Source organism: Parasteatoda tepidariorum, chromosome 6 (genome assembly GCF_043381705.1).
Source record: "Parasteatoda tepidariorum isolate YZ-2023 chromosome 6, CAS_Ptep_4.0, whole genome shotgun sequence".
Taxonomy (NCBI): Eukaryota; Metazoa; Arthropoda; class Arachnida; order Araneae; family Theridiidae; genus Parasteatoda; species Parasteatoda tepidariorum.
The window spans coordinates 55915530-55935019 of NC_092209.1; the positions used below are offsets into that span (position 1 = coordinate 55915530).

The 19490-nt window shown below is 27.1% G+C and overlaps 2 protein-coding genes across 2 annotated transcripts; both read left to right on the forward strand.

The window, feature by feature from the left end:
- Positions 1 to 1298: 1298 nt before the first annotated feature.
- LOC107449176 (cilia- and flagella-associated protein 251-like) lies at positions 1299 to 9214 on the forward strand. The gene is made up of 4 exons (XM_071181590.1): positions 1299 to 1458; positions 3035 to 3233; positions 5080 to 5904; positions 8053 to 9214. Exons 1-4 carry the CDS (start codon positions 1447 to 1449, stop codon positions 8214 to 8216), a joined length of 1200 nt encoding a protein of 399 aa, XP_071037691.1. The 5' UTR covers positions 1299 to 1446; the 3' UTR covers positions 8217 to 9214.
- A 4038-nt stretch (positions 9215 to 13252) lies between these two features.
- LOC107449180 (TATA-binding protein-associated factor 2N-like) lies at positions 13253 to 19012 on the forward strand. Its single transcript, XM_016064633.3, has 2 exons — positions 13253 to 13406; positions 18406 to 19012. The coding sequence occupies exons 1-2, from the start codon at positions 13389 to 13391 to the stop codon at positions 18841 to 18843; spliced, it is 456 nt and encodes a 151-aa protein (XP_015920119.1). The 5' UTR covers positions 13253 to 13388; the 3' UTR covers positions 18844 to 19012.
- The last annotated feature ends 478 nt before the right edge of the window (positions 19013 to 19490 follow it).

Below are 19490 nucleotides of genomic sequence, written 5' to 3' on the forward strand. Positions count from 1 at the left end.
GCGTGATGTCTCTTACAGGTTTCCAATTAATTCCGATCCAAAAATTGATTCAGTGTAGTGATAAACCAAGGCTAATTACTGTAACGTTTAACCATTGAAGCACAATTACGTAATTAAACCTAATCAGGGGAATTGAATCCCATGGTTGGTCCTAATCACGTATCCAATTAATAATTTTATTAATAACTTATATGATGTGTTCTAAAAAAATGAGAAGAAAAAACTATTATGTAATATTTGATTTAAGGACATTATTTTGACACTTTAATTGCTAATTTAATATTTCAAAGAGCACGCAGATCTCATTCTATATAAAATCGAAATGTTTGCCGAAGCGGTTTTGTAATGATTTTGGTAAAATTAACAATAAAATATGGTTTTATAATATGTGATTCAATTTGGTAAACTTGATTATGTTCAGTAATTTTATCCTGATATCTTAGAATATTTCATAAAAACCATTTATTCAGTTTATTTTACTTTTCAGTATCGTATTTTTTACGTTATGTGGGATAACAAGAATTATAATTTTATAAAGCAGAATTTCCCGAAAATCGTTATTATAGGAACGGAAAAATTACCAAATAAATGGTTTAAATACCGTATATTTTGGTTCATTACCAAAATTACGGATTTTTACCAGAAATTTCATTAACACACAGTACGGTAATTTTACCAGATTTTTTTTCTCTACGTATTTTGTCAAATATGTTATCCCTAATTATCACAGAAATTTTTATTATAATGGGTCAGTATATTAACCATATGTTAATAATTCATTTCAGAATTATTTCATAATTTGTTTCAGAATTTAAAATAGAAATACTTTTACAATCTTTACATAATAATACCTTGTTTGTAATATGAAGTTGAAATCAACAAAGAGATGATTATCTTTGAAAAAAATAAAGAAGTAAGGATCAACGTTTGCCTTCACTTATGAATTGTATACATTTTTTTACTTTATTTCAAAAAAGGAAAAATTTTCAAATTCAACGAAAATAGTTTTACTTCATGGTCATTCACTTCTGAAAATTGCTTGCAATTCACGAAAGATATATGGGTTTTTTGTTACTAAGAGTCAAAATATTGATTTAAAAGTTACTTAAGTGCAATTTTTCATTGTTTATAAACTCGCTTACATTTCATCTTGACTTTCAGTCACCTTAAATTTTAATATTGATAATTTTACCTCATAATGGATTAGAAGTGCGAAAATCCTTGATGAGGAAATTTCAATGGCAGTGTTTGTAATTTTCAAGGCGATGACTATGCAGTAGAAAGTATGCATTATAAGATAAAAACAGAATTCTTACTAAAAGGAATCTGTGATTTAAAATTTAAAACCTGAATATTTAAGTTCATATAAATACAATGTCCCAGATAAAAAGTTTATTCTGAAGTATGGAACAGCTCTAAGTATAAGGATAAAAATTAAAACCAAACATGGGAATTGCGGTTAGTATTTTTTGTGTTTATATATAAAAGTGTCAAAGTTATTTTTCTAAAACATTTGTTCAAAGAAAAGGCTTTTTAAATATTTTTACAATATTTTCAGTTAAAATAGATAAAAGATTTAATGGTATGATTATATAATATCATTGTAACTTTTATAATACCTATAAAATATTTCTTTACTTTAATATTTCTTACCTATAATTTACTGGTATGTACCAGTAATTATTTTTATCATCCTTGGTATGCCCTGCTATTATTACATTAGTTTGTTAATTTTAAGGACACGGTTTTTTTGTTAATTTTAAGTATACACAGTAAAAAAGTACTGGTAAAATTACTGTGCTGTATCGTAATGTTAATTCTGGTAATAAAAACAAGATATATGGTATTTGAAACCATTCACTTGGTAATTTTCCGCTTATATGGTAAAACTTTACCTGGTTTCCGAAACTACAGCCGTTATTACTGCAAATTTAGTATAAATATCAAATTGCGAAATAAATTTAACAAAAAAAAAACGACTTTATGCCATGTTCTAAGGTATCATGATAAAATTACCAGATTTTACGTTATTTAACAAAATTTTCAACTCACTATAAAACCATATTTGAGTGTTAATTTTACCAAAATAGTTACTAAGAAGCTTCGGTAATAATTCTGGAGCTATTTGGTGTTCCACATAGAGTTAAAAACATAGTAAATTTTACCATTCTTTTGAACTTAATTTACCATACTTTTGACTATACTTTTTTTCTCGGTGTAAATATATTTAAGCCGTTATCTAAACTTATTAACTGTTTTACACTTATTAAAGAGAAGATAAGTCATAATTACCTTTATTGTAAGTCTTGTACAAAACTGTAAACTCATTTAATTAAAATAATGAATAAAAAATTTAAAAGCCATATAAATAAATATTAAATCATAGTATGTATAGAAGGGAGGTAAGCATGAAATTTGTTAAAAAAATGCAAAGTTGGTTGACAGTTTACAGATATAAGGAAATAATTCATTCATCTAAGTATGCATTTATATTTTCTCAACACTTTAGCAATGCAAGCGGCAAGTTGTTCAATGGAATAAATACATTTTACTTCGGTTTTATGAACCAGAATTACGTTTTTTTTTGCTACAAGTGTCATTACCATTGCAGTGCTTAATTGTATTAGAATTTGCTTCCCCATGTACGAGTACATCTTGAAATGTTTTGAAATATTTTCTATAATTAGTGTTGTTTCCTTACCAGAATGTTATGCTTAATAATATTACTTTTAAACATATTACGGATTTAACTTATTATGGATATAACAGTTTTAAAAATATTGCTGATGTAACTGTCGATAGATTTTTCTGTTTCGTTCTCGTTAATATTAATTGATCGTAATGTGTACACTTTTTGTTAAACAAGGATTTAGAAAGAACATGCTAGGGGGGGGGGGGCAAAAACCGAACACTTCTCAGAAATCAATAATTTTTTCTTATCCGCAAAATTTTGAATAGATAAGACTATTATTGATTTTAAAAATCTAAAAACTGACTTTGCAACATCTTCTAATACTTTTTCTTTTGTTTTCAGACTATTATTTTTGCAATCGGTATCCTGGTATGTGTTGTGGACCAGTGTTCGAGTACGGGTATGTACTATTGGCCTTATCAGAATAATCACGGAAGCCTTTCCTATCCAATTCAGTACGGTTCATTTGGTCCTTACTTAGCAATACCTATAAAATGTTTAGAACATAATGGGCAAAAGGAGGACAGAGGAAGTTCTGAAGGTAAGTTATGCAGTGCGCACTAATTTAAAATTCATAAATAAGTTATAACAGTTGGCCAAATAAAAAAAGTGGACAAGCTATAGAAGCGTCAGAAACACAGTAACAGTAGCAGCGTCACCAGAGTTTTTAGGATGGGTAACAGAAATGCACGGCAGACAGCTCATAATTTGTTAACCAGTCCACATGAGGGCTGGAAAAGATGCGTGAATAAAGTTGTACAAAACAGTTTGATTCAAAGGGACAGTTAAAAACTGCACAATTCCTTTATCGAGACACAGATACACAGATGCCCATAAGCAAAATATTTTCAAATGTTCCGTGACAGGACTTATTAATTTATACAAATGTTCTGTAAGCATTTCACACCGAAAAAAAGTCAATTTTACGTTAAAATACTATATTTTCATTTATTAAAATACAGGATCATACACAGATACACTACATTACTTTTTAAACCAAGGTAAACATTCTTGATTTGTTACTTTTTCAATCACTTTTGGAATACAAAATCACTTTTGAAATATATACAAACTGCACATTTCCTTTACTCAGACAAATTGCTACATAGATATAACATGTCAATCCTCTTCGATTATCTTTTTACTGGCTGCAGCAAAAGATTCACGAGAGATTATGGTTCTTGCTTGCCCTGAGTCTTGGCAGACCCATGCCCGTTCATGGAAACTTTTACATTCTCTTCAATGTGTCTAAGAGAGAGACAGAGTTTGCTACATATAGAAACCAATTGAGAATAAATGTATGTAGTACGCTCGCTATCTGGCAGTAGCATCATACGCTGCGTACTAGAAGCGTCGTGCTGTTTTGAAAACGCACATTTTTGTAAAACTTTACATTTATTTTAAATGTTCTAATGCCAACCGGTGAATCAGTTACATTCAAAATGTGTGCCGAGCTTAACTTACTCTAATATTCAGAACAGAAATGTTGCAAATGATTGACTGTATTTTATTGCTATCATACGCGTTTATTCTTACACACGTTACACTCTTACACTAATCACATTCTTCTCAAAATTCACAAACATAATTATTTTTAAGTTTATCAAATTTTGCTTGCCAGAACAAAATCAATCGTAATGTTTTTTTCAGTTGTAGTAAAAGCAACTTTACTTGTTAGCAGATTCCATTATTTGCATTACTATTTACATAACTTTCATTACACATAATATGTAATTTGCATAACATAATTTGTATACATAATTTGCATTATTATTTTTTTCATAAAATGCAATCAGAAATGAGGGGGCAATACTTAAAATGCTTCCTTCTCTTATTTAAATAAAGATAATTTTTCAAAGTAAAAGCATTTTTAAATTATAACTCATTATTAAAAATTTTCTAGATTTCGATAAAAATGCAAATATATAAAAATATTTTTTGTGGGGATCAAAACAGTCAAATATGGATAAAAATCTTATAAATTCTCAGGGTATTAAACAATTATTTGAAAATGATTTATACAAATTATCAGGAACATTATAAGGAAATTACATCAAAGATGCGACTATATTCTATTTTTCTTTCATTTCAATGAGAAATTAAACCGATTATGTTCAAAAACATTTTTTAGATACAATACTCAAAGTTGATTTACTCATTAATGTATGGTGCAGTAAAAATCACATACAATAAATTATGTTGAAAATAAATAAAGTGGAAGTTTGTCAAACAGTTTTTACCTGACTTGTGAAGAGTTCGCAAATAATGTATTAATTTTTAAATTTTAATTTTATTTTTATCATATTTTAAAATTCGAAAGCTTAAAAATTATTTCTAAAAATCCATTTTGTTTTTTCAGTGGATTTATATGGTTAATTCTTTTTCAGATGAAAATAATGAAGAAGAAAAAGAAAAGGAAAAAGGAGAGAATAAAGAAGAATTAGAAGAAGGTAATGGAAGAGAAGAAGAAAATGAATCTGAGAAAGAGGAGGAAAAGGAAGGCGAATCAGAGAAAGAGGAAAAAGAAGAGAAAGAGGAAAAAAAACTGAGAAAGGTTAAAAAATCTGAAAAAAAGAAGGGGAAATTTGATAAAAAAATTAAAGAAGGAAAAGAAAAGGAAGAAGAAGCTGAAGAGGAGGGAAAGGAGGAAGATAATGAGGAAAAAGAAAAAGAAGACGAACCTGAAAAAGAAGAAAAAGAGAAGGAAGAAGAACCTGAAGAAGAAGAAGAAAAAGAAAAGGAAGAAGAACATAAAGAGAAGGAAAAAGAAGAGGATGAAGAACCAGAAGATAATGAAAAAGAAAAGGAAGAGGAACCCGAAGAGGAAGAAAAGGAAAAGGAAGCCAAAGAAGAAGAAAAGGAACCAGAAGAAGAAGAAAAAGAAAAAGAAGAGGAGCCCGAAGAGGAAGAAAATGGCGACGAGGAAGAAAAGGATGAAGAGGAAGAAAAAGGAGAAAAGGAAGAAAAAGAAGAAAAGGAAAAAGAAGAAGAAAAGGAAGAAAAAGGAGAAAAGGAAGAGAAAGAAGAAGCAGAAGATAAGGAAAAAGAGCCTGAAAGGAAAAAGGAACGAAAATCAAAAGAAGAAGAGGACGATGAAGAAGAGAAAGAAAAGGAAGACGAGGATGAAAAAGAAGAGGATGACGAGGAAGAGAAGGATTCTAGGGAAGAAAATGAGAAAGAAAAAGAGGAAAAGGAGGGGGAATCTGAGAAAGGTAATTATTATTTTATTTTTTGGTTCTTTTTTCTTGTGAGATATTGAAATGGAAAATTCCATATATTAATATAGTAACGTATAAAAATATATGTTGATTTACATTATATTTTTATACGTTAAAATGTATTGATAAAGTTGGTAAAAGTTTTACAATTGAGAAACTGCTGTCGAAATTAGAAGAATAATTAGAGGATTTTTATGTTTTAGCACAGCTTTAAAAAAAATTTTTTTTTTGCTAAATATTAAAAAGGAAAGATGTGATTTAAGTATATTGAGCTTATTTTTATATTTTATTGCTGTGTGTTTTATTTTATTGCTGTGGATATTTTGGTTACTGTGTGTTTGCTTAAGAGAGATTCCATTCCAATATTATAATTTTTGGTAACTTACAATTTTAAAAAATATGTCTATCGAATTCTCGATGGTCATCAAACTGCAGACTTTATTGGGCAAGTAACAAATATAATAAATGATACAATACAGGTTGCAATATTTGCTACATAATGTGACGAATTTTATTGGTTTTCCTCCATTTTTTCTATTATTTTAATAGTGACAGCAGTTACACTTTATAGTCTTTTCTGAATTTTCATTAAATATAGGACATTACTGTTACAATAGATAATTCACTTAATTATAAGTAATGTACTTCAATAAATAGTTATCTAAAAATAATGTATAATTACTGTCTGTCAGATACAGTAGCATCTTTCTATTTGTGACTGTGAAAAGGCTTTTTTTGTATTATTTATAAATATATATGAATGGTTTCTATGGATACATTTTAAATGTAGTCATTTTCGTTTTTTACTTTATTTAAAAATATTTTTAACTAAATAATACCATTTTGCGTTGATAAATGTTAATTTTGTTACAATACAATTACCCTATTCTAAAAATAAATTGTTTAAAATGAAAAATTTAAAAGAAACCATTTATATTTAAAAAAAATAATTAATATATAAAAGAAATAAAACTTGAATGAAGTATAATGATTAAAGTTTTAATGCATTTACAAACTTGGAATTTCTAAAATAGTCATACATATTTTTAAAAAAACTGTGTAATCTACATAATTTAAGTCAATTAATTATAATTTACATAAATTAAGTTAAAAGGTTTTTATATTATTTATAAATATATATGAATGGTTTCTAAGTTTACATTTTAAATGTAGTCATTTTTAAATTTCATTTTATTTAAAGATACTTTTAACAAAATAATATCATTTTCCGTCGACAAATGTTAATTTAGTTTTAATACAATCATCCAAAGTATAAATATTGTAAAAATAAATTGTTTAGAATGAAACATTTAGAGGAAAACCATTTTTAATAAATAATTAATATTTAAAAATTAAAAGTTGAATGAAATATAATGATTAAAGCTTTAATGCATTTAGAAACTTGGAATTTCTGAAATAATTATACATATTTTTTAAAAAAAACTGTGTAATTTACATAATTTAAGTCCTGTTCATTGATTATTGACTATATTTATAATTGATACATTTGGGTTGAAAAACATCACTGTCTAAATACATGTGCAAGTGTTTAAATTACGCTAACGATTAAAATCTTAATATTCTAAATAAGATGATTTTAAATTCACTGTTCTTATCAGAAACTAAACGGTGATAAAATATATTACATTATTTAACAAAGAATAAAATTCATACATTGTAAAAAAATCCCGGATGAAATAACGGTTTAAAGTACCGGCAGTTTGGGTGCATCATGAGTAAGAAACATTTTACTGTAAAATATTATACCGTACTTTTTACATAAATATTTGATTAATAAGAGTTATTCAGTGATTTTACGGTATTTATTACTGTAAAAACTACGGTAAGCCAGATTTTTCCGTAACACGTTCCTGTAAAAATAGATTTTAAGGTAAAAAGTATTAGCACCATGAGTACCGGAACTTTTTACCGTAATTTTTTACAGTGTAATAGAGAAAAATCTTTCTTGATAAGAATCAAACTAGCACTAATATTCTATAAAGTTTGACAATATGAATCATCTGCATCAATAACTATATTTTTATGTGTATTTTGCGTATAAATAAAAAAGAAAGTACTAAAATTTATATAAATATGAAATATTATAGATTAATAATAATAAGCTTTATTTTATCGTTTTAGGACCAAATATGGCAAAAGTAAAATCCTGGTTTTACCAGCCTCTTCCTCCCGGATTTCCTGAAAGATCTTTTTCTAATATATTTTCAGAATCAAAAAGGCCATTCAACAGATTTCCTGTATCGCATCCAGCCAAAGGTGGCTACTCCTATTTTTACCAATATTAAAAAACTTTTATCCTCTTATACACTGTAAAAAATTACAGATCTAACTACGGTTTAAAATAGTATCTTTGGAGCATCATCCGTAAAATCTATTTAACCGTAAAATCCATTTAATATTTTACCGTAATTTTTACAATAATATTTTTGAATTGGAGTGATTTATTGGTTTTACGGTAGTCATTACTGTTAAAATTACGGTATAACAGATTTTTCTTTTGTTTAGTGACATGTTCCGGTAAAAGGGATTTTTCGGTAAAAAGTACTGACATCCTGAATGCAGGCACTTTTAATCGTAATTTGATCCGTAATTGTTTGCCTAAATTTATAAGGTTTCTCGTTACACCTAATAATATTCTAATGTAGGAATTCTTCAATTTTTTTAAAGAAAGGTAAGGGAGTGCACTTTTGAAATGAATCTTTATTGCTAAAAGTGTAACATCCTTATTTAAACATGAATTGTTTAAAGATTACTGGTCACCTTGTAAATAATTTTGTAGCAATTTTAAATAGTTGATTTGTCCTTCTTAACTTTTATTATTAATCATCAATTTTTTGTTGTTTTTAATGACTGCAAACATTTGATTTAATATCTTTATTGTGCTATTTACCCATCATTGACTAATTCATATGCCAATAGCTTTTAATGTCTTTTTGTGTTGATAATATTTATTTTTGAATCTCAAGCATTTTGATTCCGATATGATTTTTAAAATTTTAAAATAATGTAAATTGTTTTTTGAATTTCTTTAAAATGTAAACTAGTGAAATTTATATGTTTATTGTGTCTAGGTTCATTTGATCTGTGATTTAAATATATTAAATTCTAATTCAAGCAGTTTTGCTAATCTGCGCTGAATTTTCAGATCAAAAAATTAAAACATTTGAATTAACAAAATTCATGCCAATAATTAATTTGATGTATTTATTAGCATTGTTGTATTGTTCTAAGTATGTATTCGTGTGTATAGTAGGTTATTTATTAAAAACCAGTCATTTTTTAATGAGATAGTCTGTTTATTTATAGCAATTTCATTTTTTTACAGCATGTAGTGTTATTTAACATTATTTATGATTAGCATGAAAATAAATAATAAAGTATAAAGGAACATAAATTCAGAAATGTTTTTCAAAACAAAAGCATACAGATTGTCAGATTATTACACATTGTTGCAAATTCTTTTCCCATTTACTCTTAAAAAAACAAAAAAGAACTAACTATGATTGTTGTGTTATTGTTGATGTTTGAAAACCCTGTATTGTATGGAAGGCTTATAGACAGTGTTAATCATTCTATAGAATGCTTTTAGACATATCAGGAAATTTGAAAAGTTTTTTTTATAGATTGACAAGCAATCTTTAGGCAATGAAAGAAAAAAAAAGAATTTTGATTAGTTTCGTCCCTAAGGTTTTTTTTGGCATTCTACACTGAGAAAAAAGTATGGTTAAAACTACCAGATATGGTAACATTTACCGTGTTTTCGGTTTTATGGAAACACCAAAAAGCTGAGTAATTTTTATTGAAGCGCTTTGGTAACGATTTTGGTAAAATTAACTATAAAATATAGTTTCATAATAGCTAATGAAATTTGATAAATTTGGTAAATTTATCGAATATACCAAACTTTATGATACCATGATACTTTAGAAAATGGCCTAATTATCACTTTTTTCTTTTCAATTGGCTTTTATTTTTTGCATTTTTTACTAAATACGTGGTAATAAGAGTTACTATGTGAACGTAAAATTACTAAAAGACTGGTTTAAATACCGTATATTTTCGGTTTATTAACCAGAATATTGTTTTTTTCTTTTTAACAGAAATGTCACTTCCATACAATACAGTAACTTTAACAGAATTGTTTTCCCTATGTGCAGAAAGTCTAAGCAATGTGGGAAATATAAATAATTTTAAGCTTTACCGATCGATTTTAGGCTTTTATATTTAATAGGCGTTCTATAGAACAACATATTTAAGGCAATGACGTTAACAGTGAAATTAATAAATATAAAAGCATTTGTACGCAGATGTAATGGAATAAAAATAATATTTTCATTTAAAGAATATTATAACATGAAATTTTAATCTGCAATGTTTGTAATATAAAAGCAACATGGAAATAATACAAATAAATATGCTTGTTGTATCTAATTATAAAAATTTTTAAATCAGCAAAATTATGGTTGAGCTTGCACACATTTTGCTCCGATTTTACAAGTTTGGCGTTATATAAGACTTGGTAGGTATATACTTGAGATTATACAGAATTTGATTCATTTTTGCAATAAGTTCAAACCACTTTAAAATAACGTGATAACAGTAGACATTTTTTAATATTTGAATAACAATGAAAGAAATGTTGTAAAATTTATTTATCGATGTAAATTTTTTAAATAGCTGACCGATGAATTTATGATGCTTACATGAAATAACTTAATTTAATAATACTTTTCAATATTTTGTAGTTTTTATAGCTTTGAATATTTAGCTTTTGCAAATATTAACTCTGATATTGTTTGTTATGGTATTGTTTATTATGGTATTAGAAAGCAAGGATTATACAACGTCCTTTTTTTGTTATTTGTGGCTCGTCAGAAAAAAAATCAGGACATTAACCGAATAAAATATCTGGAAGTGTAATATTATTTAAATTCTGAAGAACAAGCACATTATACCATGTAACAAGGCATAAGAATGTGAATGAGATTTTATTTATGATTTTTCTTAAATTAGTTTTGAATTTTCACCAAATAATATTTATTGTAGTGCATTAGTAAATGGGATATATTGTACGGATTCCAATAGATCAACATTATGCTTTCGTAACGTCTCCTAGTTATTGAAACTTTCATATTCACAATACCACATTACCAACATATAAATGCATCAAATGATTAAAAACATATTATATTCAAAAATACAAATGAATATTTAGATATGCTCCTCAGACTCAAATATTTAATTAATATTTTGAATAGATTCATATTTTGAAAATAAAAACTAAAATTTTCTTTCATGTACTGGAATTTATAAGACTTTTACGATCAGCAGATTAAACTGGAGGCATTCAAACTTCTAGTTTTAGAATGAAAAAAATTAAAGAAAAATCAGGCCTCAAGTCTGTTTTATTCATTTGTATTAACACGGGTTGTTTAGTATGTTGTCCCTCTCTCATATGAAAAAAATCGTAAACGCGACCACCGTCACTGTTTTGGACGCTCAACTATACGTAATATATTATTTTGCTACGTAATATTATTCATATTGAGTTTTATTTTACTTAATATTTTATTTTGCTCAAAAACTGTAAGACTTAAAAACTTGAAATAACGTAGGCGTACGTAAAATACACTAGAATAAGATGGAACAAAATATGTTAACATTCTATAACTATTTCGAGAATTATTCACTGTTACAACTTGCAGTTAAGTTTGTAGTTGCAATGTAGAAATCGGAAAGCAACTAAAGAGTTAAAATTTTAAATAGGGTCATTTTTATTTATAAACTTAACAGGAGTTTTATTTTATTTGAAATTCCAATTTTACCAATTTTATATCACTTTCTTTGCTTTCAATAATGACAATTTAGTCCGTGAATTTTCGATGAAAATTTCATTTAAAACATTCGTGATTTAATTTTCAATGCCGAGAGGGGAAAAAAGAGAGAGAGAGAGAGAGAGCAAAGCAAATTCAAGAGTTACAGAGTGACGAAAATCGTTTCCCATTTGATTTAATACAGTTACATAATTATTTACAGTTACATAATTATTTACCGTTAACGAGTAAAATTACTTTAATTTTCTCTTATTGTGTCATACATTTTGCTTTCCTGTATTTTAATTTATGCTTGTGAGACTTTTATTATTTTTATGCTAGTGAGAACCAAAACAATATGGAAATGAATGAGTTAAAACTGGATCCTACCACGTGATTTCCCGGCCAATAAAAATGAAGCGTTAAACGTTTAACGCAACCTTGTTGGAAGTCGCATAAGAAGTATAACTTCAATAATAACAAAAAGCAATCATGGTGGTTGGTGCGTGGAGCGAACAGGGAAGGGGAGCCCTCTTAGTGTTAGAAATTTTTTTTTTTTTCGTGGTTTAAGTCAGCTGGTTTTGGTGAAGTTAACAGTAATTTATTGTTTTATAATTTATGCTAAAACTTGGTAAATGTGATTGAATTTGTTAATTTTATCATAATATCTTAGCATGATAAGAAAACAATTTATTCGCAATATTTACTTTTCAGTTTTGTATTTTTTACGAAATGTGTAGCAATACGAATTATAATTTTTAAAAGCAGAATTTTTAAGGTGAACCGTACGAACTGAAAAATTATCAAATAAATGATTTAAGTACCGTGTATTTTGGTTTTATTTTCAGAATTATTGTCTTTTCTAACCAGAAATGTCTTTGCCAATAAAGTGCGGTAATTTTACCAGAGTTGTTTCCTCTGTGTATAAGCAATTTTATAAACTAATAAACTAATTTTGTTTGAATATATGAAATATATAGTTTTGTACAAAAGAGCAGTCTTTGTACAAAACTATATATTTCATACAGGAGAGATTGACTGTTTAAATAGTTTATTTACAAATGCTATTGAATTTATAAATGTTTGTTTATTATTTTTTCTTAAAAAATATTATATTTACTGATAATATGATGACACAAATAATTGAAAAAAAAAAAAACCCATGAATGATAAGTCTTATAATCGAATTCGGAAAAGCGAATTATAGCCGAGCCGAATCTACGAAAGCAATTTATGAAATACCGATTATTTTTTATTACAATAAAACATTAGTTTAAACGCAAATTAGATCAAACATGTTGAAAATATGTTAAATGTGATTCATTCTTTTTCAATGTATTGTCAGCTATACATCAAATTAATTAGGAAAAAAAAAGTAACAGCTTTTTTGCCTGCGGTGTACTATAGAACAATATCGAAACAATAATGACGTAAGAACGGAAGGATGTACCACAGGTTTTATTTTATAGTCCTTGTTTTTTAAAGTACTGTTATGAACAATTACCCATTGTTTTAATATCGTTTCGTTATCAAACGATACCGAACGTTCTATTATGTTAGGTTTTAAAGCAAACTATATAAAGCTGTGAATATTTCTTCGTCTATTATACGCAAAAATTGCTAATTTTCTGAAATCACTGGAAAATGATGGCGAAATTATTTGTAAGTAAAATTTAAAAGTTTAATTCATTTAAATTTAATTAACTTTTAAGTTTTAAATAGTTATTTTAAAAAGCATGTATTATATATTACAATTTTGGTTATTTTTAATAAGGTATAAAGTTGTGTATTATTCAAAATGAATCATTCTGTGTATCTTTTGATTGAATGATTTTTGATTGATTTTGATTGAATGTGTATCTTTTGATCACTGATATTATGTTTCATTGCCCATCGTTGAAATTGTTCATTTTTCATTAGTAAAGATGATTAGTTTTAACAACTAAGCGATAGAAATTAATTAAAGTGATATATAAATGTACTTACTTTGCATGGATAGTGCAATAAATTATGAATCTTACTTAAGGAAAGAGGGGTGTTAAAAATACGAATATTTACCTGCAAAAGAGCCGCAGGAAGTTAAATACCAATATTTTGAATGATAGTTAATGATAATTAATGATTTTTTTTATTTTTTAAATTCTTCTCCGTGTATCTGGCTCTAGTTCTTCTGACAACTAATTTTTTTCTCGCAATTGCAAGCCTGGTTTTGGAAAAGAGAACTTCTTTCAGAAAAAAATTAGCAATTTAATAATGGTTAATTTATTTTTCGATTTGGGTGTATAAAAGTTCTTAATTACGGATTTTTTGTGATAAATTTTAAAATTTAAATTAATTGGTTAAATTTCATCTCTTTCATCTTCTAAATGTTTCATCCCCAAATAAAATTACTATTTTCGGTTATAATTATTAAAGCTATTAATATTGATTATTTAATTGATTTTCATTTTATTCTTTCAAATTTTTAACCTATAAGGTTATATAGTTTGACATTTTTTAGTTCATAGTTTTTTTTAGCATTTAAATATTCACAAATTAACTAATCAAAACAGGATAATGTGTGAAGATTATTTTTCTGTTAATCGAGACTAATTGCACTTCATCGTGATATGGTGATTCTGTTGCAACAAAATTTTGTTAAATTTCAATCCTTAAAAGAAATGTTGACGTTCTGATTGTAGTTTTAATTCTACATAATTTTTTCTTCTTTTCACTAATTTCTTTTTAATCGAAGGGGGAATATCTGTAGTATTGTATACCACATATGAAATATTTCTTTTCAAACATAAATATGTAATTTTTACATCAAATCTTGGAAAATTAAAGTAAATGATTTAATTAATTTACAATGAATGTCATTAATTTAAATATGTTAATTTAATGTGGTATATTTTTGTTAAATTAATAATTTTTTAATTAAGAAATTATTAATTTAGCGAAAGCATGCCATATTAAAGTAACACAATTAAATTAATGAAATGCATTGCAAATTAATTAAAGCATGTATTCTAATTTGCCGCGAATAAATAAGAAATATTTGTGTTATAATACAAATATTTTATATGTGGCATACTATGCCTCAGATATGAAGAAAGTTGATCAACAAATGAACGAAATAAAAACTGTTTAAAATGTAACGGTGTATTTCAGATGTCACGGGAGATTTTAACTATCCAATTGAAGCATAAGACTAAAATATTCCCTAAAAATCCAGCAAATGGGGATAAAACCAATTATTTTTTTAAATAAACACAGAAGAAAAAAGATTTTTCAAGTGATGAAATTGTATTAAAGTTTGTCGACGCTGGATCTCAAATGGACATAATTTGTCATTAATCGTGGCTCTGTGTTGAAACTTAACATAAGTCTTCTTTCCCTCGAACACTTGGAAAAATGACTCAGATCCTATTTAACATTGAAAAATTTTAGCGTACAGGTTTACCATCAGTTTGCCTACACTGACATTAGGTATGGAAAAGGTTGAACAAAAAATGTACAAAATAAAAAATGCTTGAAATAAACAACAGTTCATTTTGGTTAAACCACGCATGAGTCATGTGACACGTTTCTTTTCTATATATTTAGTGTTTTCGAATTGTAATTTTTAATTTTAAAAGACTCGAGAAAAATAGAAAAGATAATTAGTATTTTATAAAACCATTGATTCTGTGACTCAATCCGATATGCATGTTCATCTTTTCGTTTTATACTACTATGACCTTTTTAAGATATTTATTAATTATTATATAATATCAACTATAATTGTAGCTTTATTACGTTGCTATTGTTATATGTTTTTTCAAATTAATGACATTACTTTTTGTGATAAGTGACAAGTTTTTTTTCCTATTTAGTGTTTCCTAATTGTAATTTTTAATTTTAAAAGACTCGAGAAAAATAGAAAAGATAATTAGTATTTTATAAAACCATTGATTCTGTGACTCAATCCGATATGCATGTTCATCTTTACGTTTTATACTACTATGACCTTCTTAAGATATTTATTAATTAATATATATAATATCAACTATAATTGTAGCTTTATTACGTTGCTATTGTTATATGTTTTTTCAAATTAATGACAATACTTTTTGTGACAAGTGACAAGTTTTTTTTTATTTAGTGTTTCCTAATTGTAATTCTTAATTTTAAAAGACTCGAGTAAAACAGAAAAGATAATTAGTATTTTATAAAAATATTGATTCTGCGACTCAATCCGATATACATCTTCATCTTTTCGTTTCATGCTATTATGATACTTTCAGGATATTTATTAATTACTATATAATATCAACTATAATTGTAGAGTTTTATTACATTGCTATTGTTATGCGCTTTTTCAAAGTAATGACATTACTCTTTTATATATTATAAATTTAAGTGTTTAGTTACCTTTCACAGTTATCTTTAAGCAATGTGTTATGATCCGTAATGTTTAGATAATGTTTAAGCATAACGTTTATATAATGATAGCATTATGTACAGCATAGTGTTTATATAATGATATAATTTTAAAGTTTTATTTGACTTAAGATTTCTACGCATATTACATCATTATTTTAATGCTACATAAATTAACTTAATTAGTTGATATGTTTTCGGTGAGATAGTTTATTTTATTTTGCATGTATATTATTATCATCATTTGAAATATCAATCAACAAAGAAAAAAAAGGAGAAGTCTAATTTTAAACTTAACTTAAATAAAATTTAAACAAAGAAAAATCATAGCAATATTTTGAAAGCAATATTTTGCAAGCAATATTTTGAAAGCAATATTTGAAAACAATATTTTGAGAAAAAGCAATATTTTGCAATGGTATATGGGTATACGTTTTATTGATTAAAATTCTGTTCAGTTCGTTTCAGGTTACACTTGGCAGGGAAGCTTACATGTTCGACAGGTACACTGGAACTTGGGTACTAAAACCTAGTATGTCGTTGATTCCACCACGTGTTTCTATTTAGTTAATATGTAGCTGGTAAATTTACCTTGGTTGTTACTTCAAATAATTAGCATTAATGAGATTATTTTTTAAAGTCTGATAATCGATGGGTATAAAGAAAGAATCACTAGGACAACTAAAGTTCCAATTTAGAAAATAAAGACACGACCATGAAAGCTCGCATGAGAATATTTTCAAACAATATGCTTAGTATCAAATAGATAGCCCTGATATGTTTGGCCAAAAAGGATAAAAAGGGAATTTCCTCTGGTACTGCTGTGGTCACACATGGTCAGCAAAAATAAATGACTAGATTTTAAAAATTTATATTTTCAAAACTATTTTATAAATGATACATAAAATTAAATTTTCCGTTCAATCTTTCCAATGTGTGGTCATTTTGTTACAAGACAAACATCTAGTTTGAAATCAAGTTCATTCCATACGTTTTATAGTATATCACACTTTCAATGGTTTCGAATGAAAGCGCCCTTCAAGTTCTTGAAGAATAGTAAGAGAGCCGGGTAACGGTGATTTTTACTTCTACTATATGACTACCATGATACCCTGACTTAACACCATGTGAGTTTTGGCTCAATTTCTGAAGATAGACATTGGAGGAACGAAACAAATAAAGAGATTTATGAAAAATATAATAACTTTGAAATTGTTTCAAATATAATGATAAAAATAATCCAATGGTTTGAACGCAACCTAAGAACGGAAAATGTCAAAAGATTATTAGACGAAAAGATGGTCAAAATCTAGAAGAAGACATAGAACTAGAACAAAGTGAGAAAGTCCTGAAAATTAAGACCTAAAATAAGAAAGCAACCAACAAAAAAAAAATGATCCAAAATCTTAAAGAAGACCAGGACTCTGCAAGAGCTGTAGAGCTTTGAGGATTAAGGAGGATTGTAGAGGATTAAGCTCCATTCACGGTGTAAAATTACAAAATTTGTGGAACAAGCTTCGAATTTGTGGCACAAAAACGAATTACTGCAAGATTAATTTTAATAAACTTGATAGTTTTTTTTGTTGTTGTTATAAATTGTCGAAATCAACAGACTAACTTAAGATAACTTGTAGATAGCTGATATGTTATGTCTGTTTAAGTTCTGTAATGAAACATTTCCTCTTTTAAAAAAAATGCTTAGTTAGTCATCCAATGAATTCTTTCAGTCATTCTTTTAATATTGATCCCGCTTTTTCATTTCAGTACGTTAAAGTCAAACAAAGTTCATTTAAAAAAATTGCAAATATACTGAATTTTATATTGAATGAATATTAATTCTTCAAGCTCAATTCAAGTACTCTTGTCGTGAACGATACATGCTTGTATATAAATATATAAAGATATATGTTTATATATAGAGCTTAATGTATATATTACGTAGTCGCATTTTCTATACTTTTAGGAAAAGTGATTTTATCAATTCAATTTCATTTATAATAATACGTTTGCCTTCATTTTCATTAACTGTTTCAATTTCTAAAAAGACAAGCCATAAAAGTAAATTTTGTATAGTGGCATGCTATTTTCGTTTTTCAATTTTCACGTTTCGGCTAAAGGGTAATTAACAGGTATGAATCAGGGCTACTTATTTATAGATGCAACTTAATGATAATATCTTTCTTGAGCGTATTTTTCCTGATAACTAAATACTAAGTTTGGTGCTCAATCTACATAAAGTGAAACTTATTTGATTTTGCAGGTTTCATTTTGGCTGTTTGGAGCTCTCTGTTTTGTTCTTGCGACACAAGCCCACAAATGTGCAGATTCTGAAGTTGGACCGCATCCAGATCATTTTAGTCCTGAGGAAAAACAAGACGAAATTACTGGTGGTCGATCAAGACGTGGATTCGGTGGTGGACCTGGAGCTAACAATTTCGGACAAGGTGGCAACGGAGGTGGACCAGGAGCAAACAATTTCGGAGGTGGAAGCGGTAGACAAGACGATAGATATAGTGGACAAGGAAGTAGGTATGGTGGACAAGGCGGTAGATATGGTGGACAAGACAGTGGATATGGTGGACAAGACAGTAGATATGGTGGACAAGACAGTAAATATGGTGGACAAGACAGTAGATATGGAGGACAGGATAGTCGATATGGTGGACAAGGAAATGGAAGGCAAGGTGGAAGAGGCTAAGATGATTAAGGTGGTGACTCTGACTACTGAAACTGAATAGAACATTGAAAAGGCTATAGTATATATTTTAATATTATGTTTTTAAACTGGAATTATGTCTGCACTTATATTTTAATATCTTTTTAAACAAAATTGAAAATGCATTTTATAAATAAAATAATTTTTTGAAGCTTATAGTTATTTTTTAAAAAAAATATGGGTAAACTCATTATTTTACATATTTAATAACAAAAAAACTATATGGTTTTTATATGTTTCATTAGTTGTTTGAGGCTATTATTTGAAGGCTCGGTCGTCAAATAAAACAATTTTTTTAGCGATAACATTCAGTTATTCTTAGTCTGTTTATTACAATTATAAAAAGGAAGCAAAACGTCAAAAGAAGAAAAGTTTCAGGTTTGTGAAAATGAAATTCAATTTTTCTACATTAAAATGCTATGTTAATAATTCTTTCCTTGATAACAGTTTAGGGGGAAAAAGACTATAATAATTATATTATCGTCAAGGTATAAAACACCGGCATTCCATAGAATGCCCAGTAATTGTATAAAGTACCTGGTATTTTTAAGCAAAGTCAAATACGAGAATCTTTACATACTTTGAATAATTGTATAGAAAATCCAGCCATTCTATTGAATGAGAAATGT

Coding starts and splice junctions, on each gene's coding strand:
- LOC107449176 (XM_071181590.1), top strand. Junction 3,234..5,079: donor GGACAGAGGAAGTTCTGAAG/GTAAGTTATGCA, acceptor ATTCTTTTTCAG/ATGAAAATAATGAAGAAGAA. Junction 5,905..8,052: donor GGAGGGGGAATCTGAGAAAG/GTAATTATTATT, acceptor TTATCGTTTTAG/GACCAAATATGGCAAAAGTA.